Raw genomic sequence first — 12,111 nt, forward strand, 5'->3', positions numbered from 1 at the left:
TTTTATTTTCTTTCCTTCAGTTTTTAATATATAAATACCCTCCCTTGAATTCCCCAGCATAAATATTTTTGCAAAGCAGTTTCATCTTGCTACACTAGACAATCTTGTGAAATATTTAAATCGGGGGGTGGGGGCGGGGTGGGGGGTTTGAGCGTCGGACCCAGAAGTCCCCAACTGGGTTCCCCTCGTGCCCCACCGTGGTGCCGTTTCGGTTTGGGGGTTTTGCTTTTTTTCATCTTTTTTAATGTCGCTGCTGTGTTTGTCATCCTAATTTGTAAAACGGATTCACGCCAGCGTCGAAACTGGTCCAGCCAAGTCTTTGGGACGCTAACAGAAAACTGGGGCTTTTACCAAGCCACAATTGGAAGCAGAAATGGGACACGTTGGGTGGTGCTAAGGGGGGATGGGTGGGAGGACAAATCCTAAAGGGGTCCGGAGCCATTGGAGGGGAGGTGGGGTAACTTCAAAGAGGTTGGTCAAATCCTTGCAAGGCAGACAGGATTCTCTGTCAGCTTGCTCAGAACAGGGACACCTGGACACAAAGCAAGGACCATCCAGACTGGGAGGGGGAAGGGCCGGGAAACTTATAAGAGACCTTAAGAGACTGGGCAGCCACTTGTGTGAAATCGTTTGGAGTCTCCTGTTCGAACAGAGGGTTGGGCTAGAAGACCTCCGAGGTCCCTTCCGGCTCTGTTCTGAATCTGACGCCCAGCCTGGGTGGCACAGCGAACCAGAGCTGGTGGAGAGACTGTGCCCGGAGCGTGGCATGAACCGGGAAGGGCCGCTGAGTGGCTAAAAGGATGGAAGACCACTGACTGGTTGCCGTTAGCAATGCCAAATGCAGAGAGGGAGGAGGCTCCCCCCCCCTTCCTAAAACTGGCTGGCTCCTTCCTCCCTCGACTCTGGGACGGGGCAAGACGGGCCTGGAGAAAGCGGGGTTCCCACCCTGGTCCGGGCGAGAGGCTGAGCGCATGTACATTGAGCATAGAATGGGGGTTTGGCACGAGTTTAAACCATGGTCTACCCTGTGTTTGACCTGCTAGGAACCCAGGAGTTCCCGAGTCTTCCAGAACCCAAAAGAGGGATCCAATCTCCTGTCATGCCTCCGAAGGGGTTTCTCAAGGTTTGTGAACTTCAACTCCCAGAATTCCCCCGTGGAAGTCCACCCATCTTAAAAGTTCACAAAACCTGAGAAAGACCCATCGGGAATTAGAAACACAAACTTCCTGCTAAGGACAGAGAATTAATTCACCCACCTTGATGTTCTTCAACAACCGCAAAACCCTAATTAACAACTGCAACAAACTCTTTTCCTCCAAAATCAGATCCAATCCCAAGAATTCCTTATTTCCCTTCAAACTTTCTACTTTTTTTTGAGGGGGGGGGAAATCATTGGTTCCAGCAAACCGGCTAGTAAAAATTGAAAATTGCCATCTCCAGATGACAAGAGCTGGTCCACCTTCTAAAAGGGAAGGAACTTCGGGGCGGGGGTTATTTATCCGCTAACTGCTTCCCCCCCCCCGTGCAATCCCCCCCCTTTGCTTTTCCACCGATTTTGAGAGTTTGGGAAATGCTGTTTTAGGATTCCGTCGCAGACCTAGGATTTAGGATTGAATTTTGCTAAGAACGGCATCTTCAGAGCTTTCTTAAGAGCACAGGAAGTCCTCAAGTTACAACGGTCTGTTTACTGACCGCACACCAAGTTGCAACAGCACTGAAAAACACGTGACTCGGGGGCCATTTTTTACGACTGTTGCAGAATTCCCCACGGTCACACGGTTAAAATTCAGACACTTGGCAAACTGACTCCTATTTATGACGGGGTCATCTGATCCCCTTTTGCGACCTTCTGACAAGCAAAGTCCATGGGGAAGCCTGATTCACTTAACAACCAAATGAGTAACTTATCAACTGCATTGATTCCCTTAACGACAGTGCCAAGAAAGGTCGTAAACTGAGGCAAAATTAACTTAACAACCGTCTTGCTTAGCAATGGAAATTTTGGGTTCAATTGTGGTCATACGTCAAGGACTTCGTGACTCAGGAATGATTCCTCCACTCTCATCCACAGTTTCTCTTTCTCTCTCTCTCTCTGTTTTTCTCTCTCTCTCTTTCCGAGTTCTGGCAGAACAAGAACTCAGCGCCACAAGTCTTGAGATCCGCACGTCTTTAAAAATGGAAGGATTTGCAGGCCTTGAACGGGGGGACAGTGGGGGGCACCTCCAAAATTGGCACACCCGTCTTTTCCCACGGGCATTTTCAGGGGTGGAAGAAAAACCGGGGGTGGGTGGGTGGGTGCACTGGACCCCCTGCACTCCAGCAGCTTTTGGCCCAGAAGAGGAAGGACTCCTTAGCCCCACCCCCCACCCCCTGCCCCGCCCCCTGAGACCGGTCAGAGATGGTCCTGCGGAACCGGTCGCTCGGCACCAATGCTGCGGGCAGTGGTGCTTCCGGTGTGCCCGGCCTCTGATGCCCAGGTGCCCCCTGGCGTGGAGCTTCTTCTCACCCTGCCATGAAAGAAACGTGTCCGCCCGGCATCCTTCCAGCCGCCGTGCGGGAGGGGCAGCCCCCCAGTCTCCGGAGGGTCCCCAGTGGGAGACACACTGCCAGCAGTCAGCCCTGCCACCAGTTGGGCTCGGCCGGCACAAGGCACCAGTTCTCGGGGCTCAGCCCCTGCCCGCTCAGATGGCCGTGTCCCAGAGCACCGTCTGCTGGCGGCGGCAGGGCGGCGTGCCAGACTTGCGGCTCTCCGTGCTCCTCCGCCAGCTGGGCAGGATGGGCATGCTCTCCTGCTTGCAGAGGCTGCGCTCGGGCCGGTGCCGCGCTTTGATCTCCTTGCAGACGCATCGCTTGCGCTCAATCACCTCCAGCAGCTTCCCGTCCCTCTCCCGCGAGCTCTGCAGTGCCTCCGGCGGGGGAAGCGGGGCGTAGGGCAAGGCCTGTGAAGAGGGTGGGGTGGGGGGTTAGGAGCCCGCTTGGCACACTCTGCCAGCCCCGCGCGGCCTTTGCCCCTCCTTGGCTTCAGAGCCGGAGCAGTCGGGCATCGGAGCCTCCCTCGCAGGGGGGCAGGAAGGCTGCAGGCACAAGCTGGAACTCCCGAGATGGAAAAACTCTGGGTTGGCGACTGAAAGCAGCTCGGCCGGCAAAAGCTGCTTTCAGAAACATGTGTGTGTGGGGGGTGTCTATGTGTACGTGCCCACCCGAGACTGGGTCCACCGGCTGAGGGCTGCAGATGCCCCTTCCTCCGGCCTTTGCCCCCACAGGCACCTGCTTGATGGCCGAGGAGAGGCCCGAATTGCTGCTGATCTGTCTGGATCTCCCTGCGCCAGGGTGGGGAAGACCGGACGAGCCTTGGGCCAAGTTGGTTCCCTTGAGGTGAAGGGGGAGGACTGGGGAGGGGGTTTCCTTCTCTCTCTGCCTCGTTTCTTTCCCAGAGGAGGGAAACTGTGTGGCTCAGGGTTGACAGGAGGGGCCCTTGGTGCTCCCTGATTTTGGTGGGTTATTTTGCAGACGTTTCATGACCCAACTAGGAAACATCATCAGTGCCAGATGATGTTCATCAATTATCATTACACTAATGATGTTTGCTAGTTGGATAATAAAACGTCTGTAAAAAATCAACCAAGGTCAGAGAGCCCCATGGAGCCCCCTCTTCCGTTCCCACATCAGATGTTCTGGTTTTCCATATTATTTCCATCCCTGAGATAGTAACGTATGTTCTGCAAAAAAAATTTGCCTCCCCCCCCCCTGCTCCCCCGGTGGCTTGTCCAATGTAGCTGAGCAGGCAGGCTCTCCACTCCGGGTGCCATTTCTGTTCTGACCGAAACCTCCCCTGGGCTTCCTCTCCTAAGAGCCCCTCCTGCGGCCCCTCCCCACCCCTGCCCCCCACCTACCGGGCTGCCTGGGTCCCTGGAGTGGCTGCACAGCCTCTGCGTGTGGGTCACAGCCTGTCGGACGCCCGAGGTGGAGGCCGAGCGGCCCAGGAGGTAACCGCCAGTGAAATCTGGGCAGGGGGTGGAAGGAAGAGACCTGTGAGTCCTTTTGCCTCACGCCCCCCCCTCAGCTGACCCCCACCCCACCCCACCCCACAAGAGCCCATTCCCCCATAAAGCCGAATTCTCCCACGGGCTGCCCTCTGGCCCCCTCGGCAAACAGAGGAGCTCCCGTCTGTGTCTGGGTGCCTGCAGGCTGTGTGCCTCCTCCTTCCCCTGAAGGTCAGCGGCCTCTTTGCAGCTGCATTAAGGACCCCTCCTGCAGCCCCCAACCAGCCAGCGACCTACGGGGGATCCTTCGCCCCTCCCCACTGGCCGAGAAGCCCCCCCACCCCCTGCCCTGGCTCCACGGCTCACTCACCTCCGTTGCGGTGACAGGCAGGGAAGGTCTGGCAGGGGATGGGCAGGTTGGTCCTGCCGCCGGGCATCTTGGCAGCCAGGCACTCCAGGGGGGGCGCACGGACCGGGATGCCAGACTGCGGGTGGCTGGGCACAACTTTCTCCTCCTTCTCCAGTTTGGGCTGAGCGGTTTCGCTGCCCTCCCATGTCTGGGGGCAGTCTGGGAGCTCTGCAAGGGCAGGAAACAAACGGGCAGAGGGGGTGGGCACTCCCAGAATGCCCAGCTCAGCCACCCCCCACCCGTGCCCAGCCAGAAAGACGGGGTGCGAGGACAGAAATCCCCTCAGCAAACAAGCCCCTTGGGAACGCCCTTTGTGACCCCAAATGGGAGAAGACTCCTCCCCACAAATTCCTCCCTTCACCCCCCCATTCCTGACCACAGAGCAGCCCTCTGTCCCTGCCCCAGTCAAGATGAAGCCCTTTCCCCACCCTGGGCCCAGACTCTCTGCCTCCTTCCCCCCCACAAACCCCCCGGGACCCCTGCCCACCCTTACTGTCAGGCTCCTTCCCCTTCCGGAGGCCGGCCCTCCTGTGCAGCATCCAGCCAAAGGCTTCCTCCTCCCCGCCTGGCCGGCCGCACTCCTCCCCGGCCACCACCTGGTGGATGCTGGCGAAGGCCCGGTCCCGCAGCTGGATTTTCACGGCCGAAGAGGCCTTGGTGCCCATGCTCTTGATGCTCTCGTAGGCCGGGGGGCGCTTCAGCCCCGCGCAAGGAGCCGGGTAAGTCCAGACCATGCCCAGAGGGGGCGGCTCGGGCAGCGTGCAAATGCGCTGCACCTGCCTGCAAGCGGGCACGGGGGACGGCCGGGTGCACAGCAGGCCCTGCAGCACCGAGATCTCCTCGGCCTTTTGCTCGGAGGGCGCCGTGTGGGTCGTGACCTTGACCGCCGAGTAGACCATTGTGTAGGAGACGGCCGGCTTGTCTTTCCCTGGCAGCCCGGAGGGGGCAGAGGCTGCTGGCAGGGCCGGGGTGGGGGGCGGCTTTGCAGAGGGGCAGATCATGCTGTGAGACACGGGCAGATCCTTGTCCGGCTTGCTCTGGCCGGCCGGCTGGGGAGGCAGCGGCGTGGAGTGGCTGCGAGCCCGTCCGGAAGGCGCCAGGGCTGGGTTCTCGCCCCCCCGCTGCTGGTGGTGGCTGGGCACCTGGGGGGTCATGGGGGCCGAGGGGGTGTCCTTGGCATGGCACAGGATGGGCAGCTTGGAGCCGTCGGGACCTTTGTACCCCTTCTTGCCCTGGGGGAAGGCCAGCAGGGGGGCCCGATGCTGCAAAAGGTTGGGGAAGGGGGGTGGGATCTCGCACGGGGAGGTCTTGCTGCTTGGCGCTGCCTTGGCGGCCTCCTTCTTGGGTGGCCGATGCCCGGGGGAGGCGAGGGCTCCGTTGGGGCGGGGTTCCCCCCCTTCCTCAGGCAGCGGGTACTTCATTTCTTCGTAAATGGCTTCGCTCTCGTCCGAGTCGTCGTCCGCAGCGGTGACTCCTTGGGAAGGGGGCCCGGGTCCCCGGAAAATGTCCCCCACCATCTCGATGTAGACCGGCTCGTCCTCCTCGACGTCGGAGCCCTTGGCCTGGCCGTGGGACGCAGCACGGCCGTAGCGCTGCAGAGCGCCCCCCGCAACGGGGCCCGGAAGGCGCCCGGAGTAGGTCTCGTCAAAGGACACGGAGAGATGCGTGTTGGGGCTGCGTTTGGGCTTCTGCGGAGGCACCTTGCGGGCGGCCTCTCGGCTCTCCACCCCACCAGCCTTCGGGCACCCTGGCGGAGAAAGGGAGGAGAGGATGGCAAAAGGCCCCGGGCCACACACAGCCAGGAGGCTGGAGGAGAACCAAGACCACCTTTATATGACCCCGTCTCAGAATAACAGAACAGGATAACAGATCTGGACGGGACCTCGGAGGCCTTGTAGCCCAACCCCCTGCTCAAGCAGGAGACTTTATACCATTCAGACAAATGGCTGTCCAATCTCATCTTGGAAACCTCCAGTGACGGAGCACCTTCCGAAGACAAGCCCTTCCACTAGTTAATTGTCCTCCCTGTCAGGAAGTGTCTCCTTAATTCCAGGTTGCTTCCCTCCCTGATGCGTTTCCATCTGTTGCTTCTTCTCCTGCCTTCGGGTGCTTTGGGGAATAGGTGGACCCCCCTCTTCTCCTTTGGGGCAGCCCCCCAGACATCATGTCCCCCCTGGTCCTTCTCTTCATTAAAGTAGACCATCCCAATTCCTGCCATTGCTCTTCATCTGTTCTTGCCTCCAGCCCCCTCATCCTTTTGGTTGTCCCCCTCTGCCTCTCGGGGAAGGGCAGCCCCGACTTCCGTATGGCCCTAAATTCTGACCCCTCAGAAAGTCAGACCAGCGGCAACTTTCCCATCCAGCCTTCTGGGCTCTCCTCCCTCCCCTGCTTTCCCCCCTGAGTTTCTTGCTCTCTTGGTGGAGAACCTGGACGTGGCCACCATCTTCCTTCCTCCAGCTGCAAAGCGGCCGACATGCCCAGCCCCATCCTCCCCTGCCCAGCATACGGCATTCTTGCTGAAGGTTTCAACAAGTCACCCTTAGAATTATTCTATGATTCATTTATTTTATTCTACCCTATTTCTTCACCCACCCCCCACCAAAGCCCAACGGCTGTGAACAAGAAAGTGAACACAATTAAAAAATAAAAAGAAGGGGATACGCCCATCCTGGCCAAAGGTTGGACAAAGAGCCAGGGCTTCAAAGGCCAGTGGAGGGGGGCTCATCTGGATCTTGAGGGGGGGGAACCTGGTTCCACAGGGCAGCCACTGAGCTGCTGGGGTGCCCATACGTGGCCTTGTTTTACCAAAGGAGCCCCCCCCCAGTGCTACCACCCTGCCAGATCAGGTGTTATGGGAGACAGGTGGCCTGTCCAGGTGCCTCCGACCCCCTGCCGTGGAGGGCTTCATAGGTAACCACCAAGCACCTGAACCACACCTGGAAGCGAAATGGAAACCAACACAACTTTGTGAAGCTGAAGTGTTGCAGGGGTGTAAGGACCAGGCCCATTCCTGCTCACACCGCTGCATTCTGGACCAGCTGAAGCTTCTGGCTAGTCTTCAAGGGTGGCCCCACGAAGGACACATTACAGTAGTCAAGCCTCAGTTTGAGCCCCCGAGGCTGCAGGCCAGGCTTCTCTCAAATCCCCCCCCCCCAGAAACGCGTCCGAAGCGCCACCTCACCTCCTTTCTTGCTTCCCATCAGCTCCAGGGCGCTCCTGGCCTCCGTGCTGAGCTTGGTGCTGGGGTGCCGCTTGGGCTTGGCGGGTGGCTTGCGAGATCCCACCGCCCCATCCGCGGGGCCGCTGTCCACGCTGCCCACCGAGTGGCAGGAGAGGGAGCGGGGCGCCATGCTGCTGGCACAAGGGTGTGGGGCATGCTCCTGGGAGGCTGGCATGGTCATGAAGCCCATCCTGAAATGCCGGCGGAAGGAGGCCACGTCGCGCACTTTCCCCACGCTCGTCTCCTTGCCCGAACTGCAGGAGGGGGGAGGAAGGGAGAGGCCACGTTGGCATTCTGGACTACGGGTGCTAAACCAGGGTTGCCAAACTCAAGGCCCGCGGGCCGCATCCGGCCAACATGGTACTTACCGTAGATCTGGGCCAGGGTTGCCCTGGAAATACCAAAGGAGCAGCCCACGGCGCCTCTGCCAGCGAAAACAGAGCCTCGGAGTACCACGCATGGCCCTCCCCAGCTCCGTTTTCCCTGGCAGAGGGCTGCAGGAGGATGCCCCCAGCCCCACCCGGGCCACCACAGGTGCCCCCGACACGAGTGACGTCGCGCTGGCCACACCCACCCTGGCCATGCCCTCCCCTCCCTGAGGTCAAGCACAACCCTGATGCGGCCCTCAAATCGAGTTTGACACCCCTGTGCTAAACTAACTCCCTAGTCCAGGGTTCAGTTATCCTGGCAACTTTAAGATGGGTGGGCTTCAACTCCCAGAAGTCTGGCTGGGGAATTCTGGGAGTTATCAAGTTTGGGCATTCCTGTAGTAAACAAATGTGGGATCTGTTTGTGCTTCACCGGGAAAACAACACTGGATCTCAAGCGGCTTTGAGCACGTCAGTCAGGCAAGCAGGGGTCACTGGAAGGGGGGGAAGCTGAATTTGTGCAATTCCATACCCTGATTCTGCCCCATAACCCGAGTCTGGGGCCCAGACCCGCAGCATCGGAATCCGTCTCCCATGCCCCCTCGTTCGCATGGCATCCGTGCCAGTGACAGACATCAGAGAAATACGCTTTGGCGTCCCAGCCTGCAGCTGGCAAAGCCTCAGGAGCAAGGATGGCCGGCCAAGGGCCCCTCAGCCCTCCCCAGAGATGCTGCTGCCCCTCAGCCCCACCTCTCCTTGGCACCATGGCAGACGCCGCTGGGCAAGGGAAGAGGTCCCCACTGCTCCCTTCTCTGGAGACAGCGAGCCTCGCCAAGCAGCCAGTCTGGCACCCCCCAGGCCCATCGGAGCCAGGTGGGAGCCCAGCCCAGGCGAGGAAGAAAGGGAAGGAGGCCTTGGACACCCCCCACCGAGGCTCCTACACCCTTGGGGCAGGCTGGAGAAAGAGGAAGAGGCAGCGAAGGATCCGCTCCCAGTCAGACCCCTCCTCTGGGCCACCGAACCTGCCCCCATCACCTGATTCCCTGCCCTGGCATCACACAAGGCACGAAACTGGGTTAATACGACACGAGGGCCACATTCCAAGCACACACAATGCCTGAACAGCCACCAAACATTCCAGCTTAGCGTGTTTCAAAGTCCACCCCCCTCCCCGAACATCTTAAGTCAGCTTTCTCAACTGGTACCAATGGAGACCCTGAGAAGCAGCGGCAGCCCCCCCAGGGATCAGCCCCACAAGAGGCCCCAGTCAGTGGCTGGTGTTGGGCCGGCTTTCTCCCCCCACCGGGCCATGCAGCGCCCCTTCCCTTCTCTCAGCATCCGTACAGGAGGGCCCTTCCCTTCCCGTGGTCCTCCCTGCCCCTCCCAGCTGGCAGGTTTGGAAATCTGTCCTCCTGTCGTCGTTCCCCCCCGTCCCCCCCAGGCTTTATTCGCAGGAGTGAAGGGTCCTGGGTACCAAAAGCACGAGGATGCAGCAGGATGCTGGCTGATGGCCCAGCCGTTTCCATGGAAACTGTGTCTGGGTGACCTGCAGGAGCCGGCAACATCAGCCTGCTGGCGGCTTAACCCCTTGCATGCTGCCACTAGGAAGGGAGGGGGGGACGTGCCGAGCAGGAGAGAAGGAGGGGCTCCTGTTCCTTCGGGCACCCCCAAAGCCACCTCACCCTTGGAAAGCATCCCCAAAAACTGAAGACATGGCAAACCTACAACAATCAAGTCCCATCTCTCTCTCTCTCTCTCTCTCTCTCAATCTTGGTATCTTTAAGACAGGTGGACTTCAACTCCCAGAATTCCCCACCAGCAAAGATCTGGACCGAAAGTGCAAAGGGGAGGGGCCCTTGCTCCAGGGTCCAGCGAGGGTAGCACAGGAGACGCTGCCCAGAGGGCCCCAAGCCCTCCACTGGCACAGCACACACATTTAAACCACTGGCACCCGACCCCTGATGGGCATCCTCCCCCATGAGCCCCCATCCCGTTCCCCCCCCCAAGCCCCACCATGCTCTGAGGCATTGTGGAAGTCAATGGAGGGCCTGATGCTTTGTGTCTGCCCCCCAAAGACAGGCCCACAAGGACGCCCCGAGGGATAATTTCACAGCAGAGGAAGGGATTCCCTTACAGCTTCCGATGCTCTTCCCGTTTGCCAAGAATTCTATCCTGCTGGCCAAGAGCCCAACCAGAGGCTGTTTTGGAGCAGAGACCCTTCCTTGACCTCAGAGTAGGCTCTCCAGTTGGACCCCCATCCCGGGGGTCTTAACCCCACCTTCTGCAGGAGGGGGCCTGGAAAAGCTGCAAAGGATGGCCTGTCTGAAACGGGCTGCTGATTTCCAGCGCTTCCTTGGCCCGATACAGACCATCCACATCCCTCTGTCAGGGATGGTTAGGGAAGTCTTTATCAACCTTGGCAAGTTTGAGATGGGTGGAGTCCCACGCCCAGAATTCCCCAGCCAGCGCTGAGTAACTTGAGTGACAGTGGTGTCGTGAGCAATTGCGATAGCCCTTCGACTGACATACCACTTCCCAGTGCTTCCCAGCCCTCTCAAAGTGGTTCAGAGAGTCAGCCTCTGGCCCCCAACAATCCGGGTCCCACCTCGGAAGGAGGGAAGGCTGAGTCCACCTTGGCTGGCAGTCGGCAGAGCCAGCCTGCAATACTGCATTCTAACCACTGCGCCACCGTGGCTCTTTAATTAATTAATCTTTAATTAGTTAATCCTGCTACGACCTGCTACCTTTTTAGACCCCCTCCTAAGCTATGATTCTATGACTTAACCGAGGGTGGATTAAAAGAACCGATCCCCAGTCCCTCTGTTCCCAGCACAGGATGACAACAGGCCAGTGAGATCATCACTTCAGTGACTCGATCCACTTCCTTGGCTCCAACACCCGATCCATGTTGCTACACCCGCAGGATGACATCACGAGGCCCATTTCAACCCCAGGCCCCTTTGCCACTTCCTGCTGAGCCCCTCAGCCGTCAGGGGATCGTAAAACACCACAGCCGCCCTCACACAAGGCCAACCAAGGAGCCATGCTAAGGATTTTGCACAACAGGCCAGCGACAATCTCTTCTGGCCATTTCCTAGGTGGCCTTCCCCTGCTGAAACTAGAGTGTTGCAGCCACCTGAGCCTGGGGGTCCATGCATTTGACCCTGTCTCAAACCATGATGGTTTGTTGGGTTTTGGAAAGCTTAGAGTCGAAGGCAGAGTAAGAGAATAACAAAGTTAGAAGGGAGTTGGGGTTTTGCCCCGTTGCTCATACGCAGAGAAGGTGAAACGCATTACAGAATAACAGTGTTGGAAGGGACCTTGGAGGTCTTCTAGTCCAACCCCCTGCTCAGGCAGGAGACCCTAGCCCATGTCAGGCAAATGGCCTCCAGCGATGGCGCACTCCCAACTTCTGGAGGCAACTTCCATTCCATTGGTTGACTGTTCTGTCAGGAAATTTCTCCTTAATTCTAAGCTGAATCTCTCCTTGGTTACTTACGCCTCAAGCACCCTTTGAGTTGGTCCCACTAGAGGCAGCTGCTAAGACGTGAGGAGTACCTGGCGGTCCCTGAGCTTGCTTGTTTCTTTACGGACATTTCATGGCCAAGCTACAGAACAACATCAGTGCTCGAAGGGAGGAGGAGGAGAAGGATGACGACAAGGATGATGACTGGAACTGTGGGGTCCCTGGGGCTCCCTGAGCTTGCTTGTTTTCTTGCAGACGTTTCACGACCCAGCTAGGGAACATTATCAGTGCTAAGCAAGGAGTGGGGTTTGCTCTCAGTTTACAGCCTAGTGGCTTACCCTGTCCGTGTTGGTGGGGGGAGGGGGGGCTGGTCTTGGAGGTTTTTTGGGCTGGGCCGTTCACGGTTCGCTTACTTGGCAGTTCCTTGATTGGGCAACTGTTTACTTGATTGTTAATCTGATGTTAATCATGGAGTTAATATCTGCTCATCTGGGTGCCAATTGCTGGTGGGGGAGGGGCCTTGATCCTTTTGTTCCCTTTTTGGCCTCTTTTGCACCGTATGTAGATGCCTTTTAGCTCTATGTGTCTATTGGTGGCTAATTTGTCAGAGCACCAGACAGACAGGGCAAGCACTAGAATATGAACTGAGAGCAAACCCCCTTCCC

General features: G+C 58.3%; 1 protein-coding gene across 1 annotated transcript in view; it reads right to left on the reverse strand.

Moving 5' to 3' along the window:
* NYAP1 (neuronal tyrosine phosphorylated phosphoinositide-3-kinase adaptor 1) overlaps positions 1-12,111 on the reverse strand; it is a 16,036-nt gene continuing 3,925 nt past the window's right edge. Inside the window, exons 3-7 of the mRNA XM_034430869.3 lie at positions 7,574-7,866; positions 4,886-6,139; positions 4,354-4,560; positions 3,894-4,003; positions 1-2,939 (exon numbers count right to left, since the gene is read on the reverse strand). Coding sequence (XP_034286760.1) covers positions 2,682-2,939; positions 3,894-4,003; positions 4,354-4,560; positions 4,886-6,139; positions 7,574-7,866 — 2,122 coding nt within the window. The 3' untranslated portion in view covers positions 1-2,681. The remainder of the gene's footprint in view (positions 2,940-3,893; positions 4,004-4,353; positions 4,561-4,885; positions 6,140-7,573; positions 7,867-12,111) is intronic.

The sequence above is a fragment of the Pantherophis guttatus genome, chromosome 4 (genome assembly GCF_059756535.1).
Source record: "Pantherophis guttatus breed Tessera chromosome 4, ASM5975653v1, whole genome shotgun sequence".
Taxonomy (NCBI): Eukaryota; Metazoa; Chordata; class Lepidosauria; order Squamata; family Colubridae; genus Pantherophis; species Pantherophis guttatus.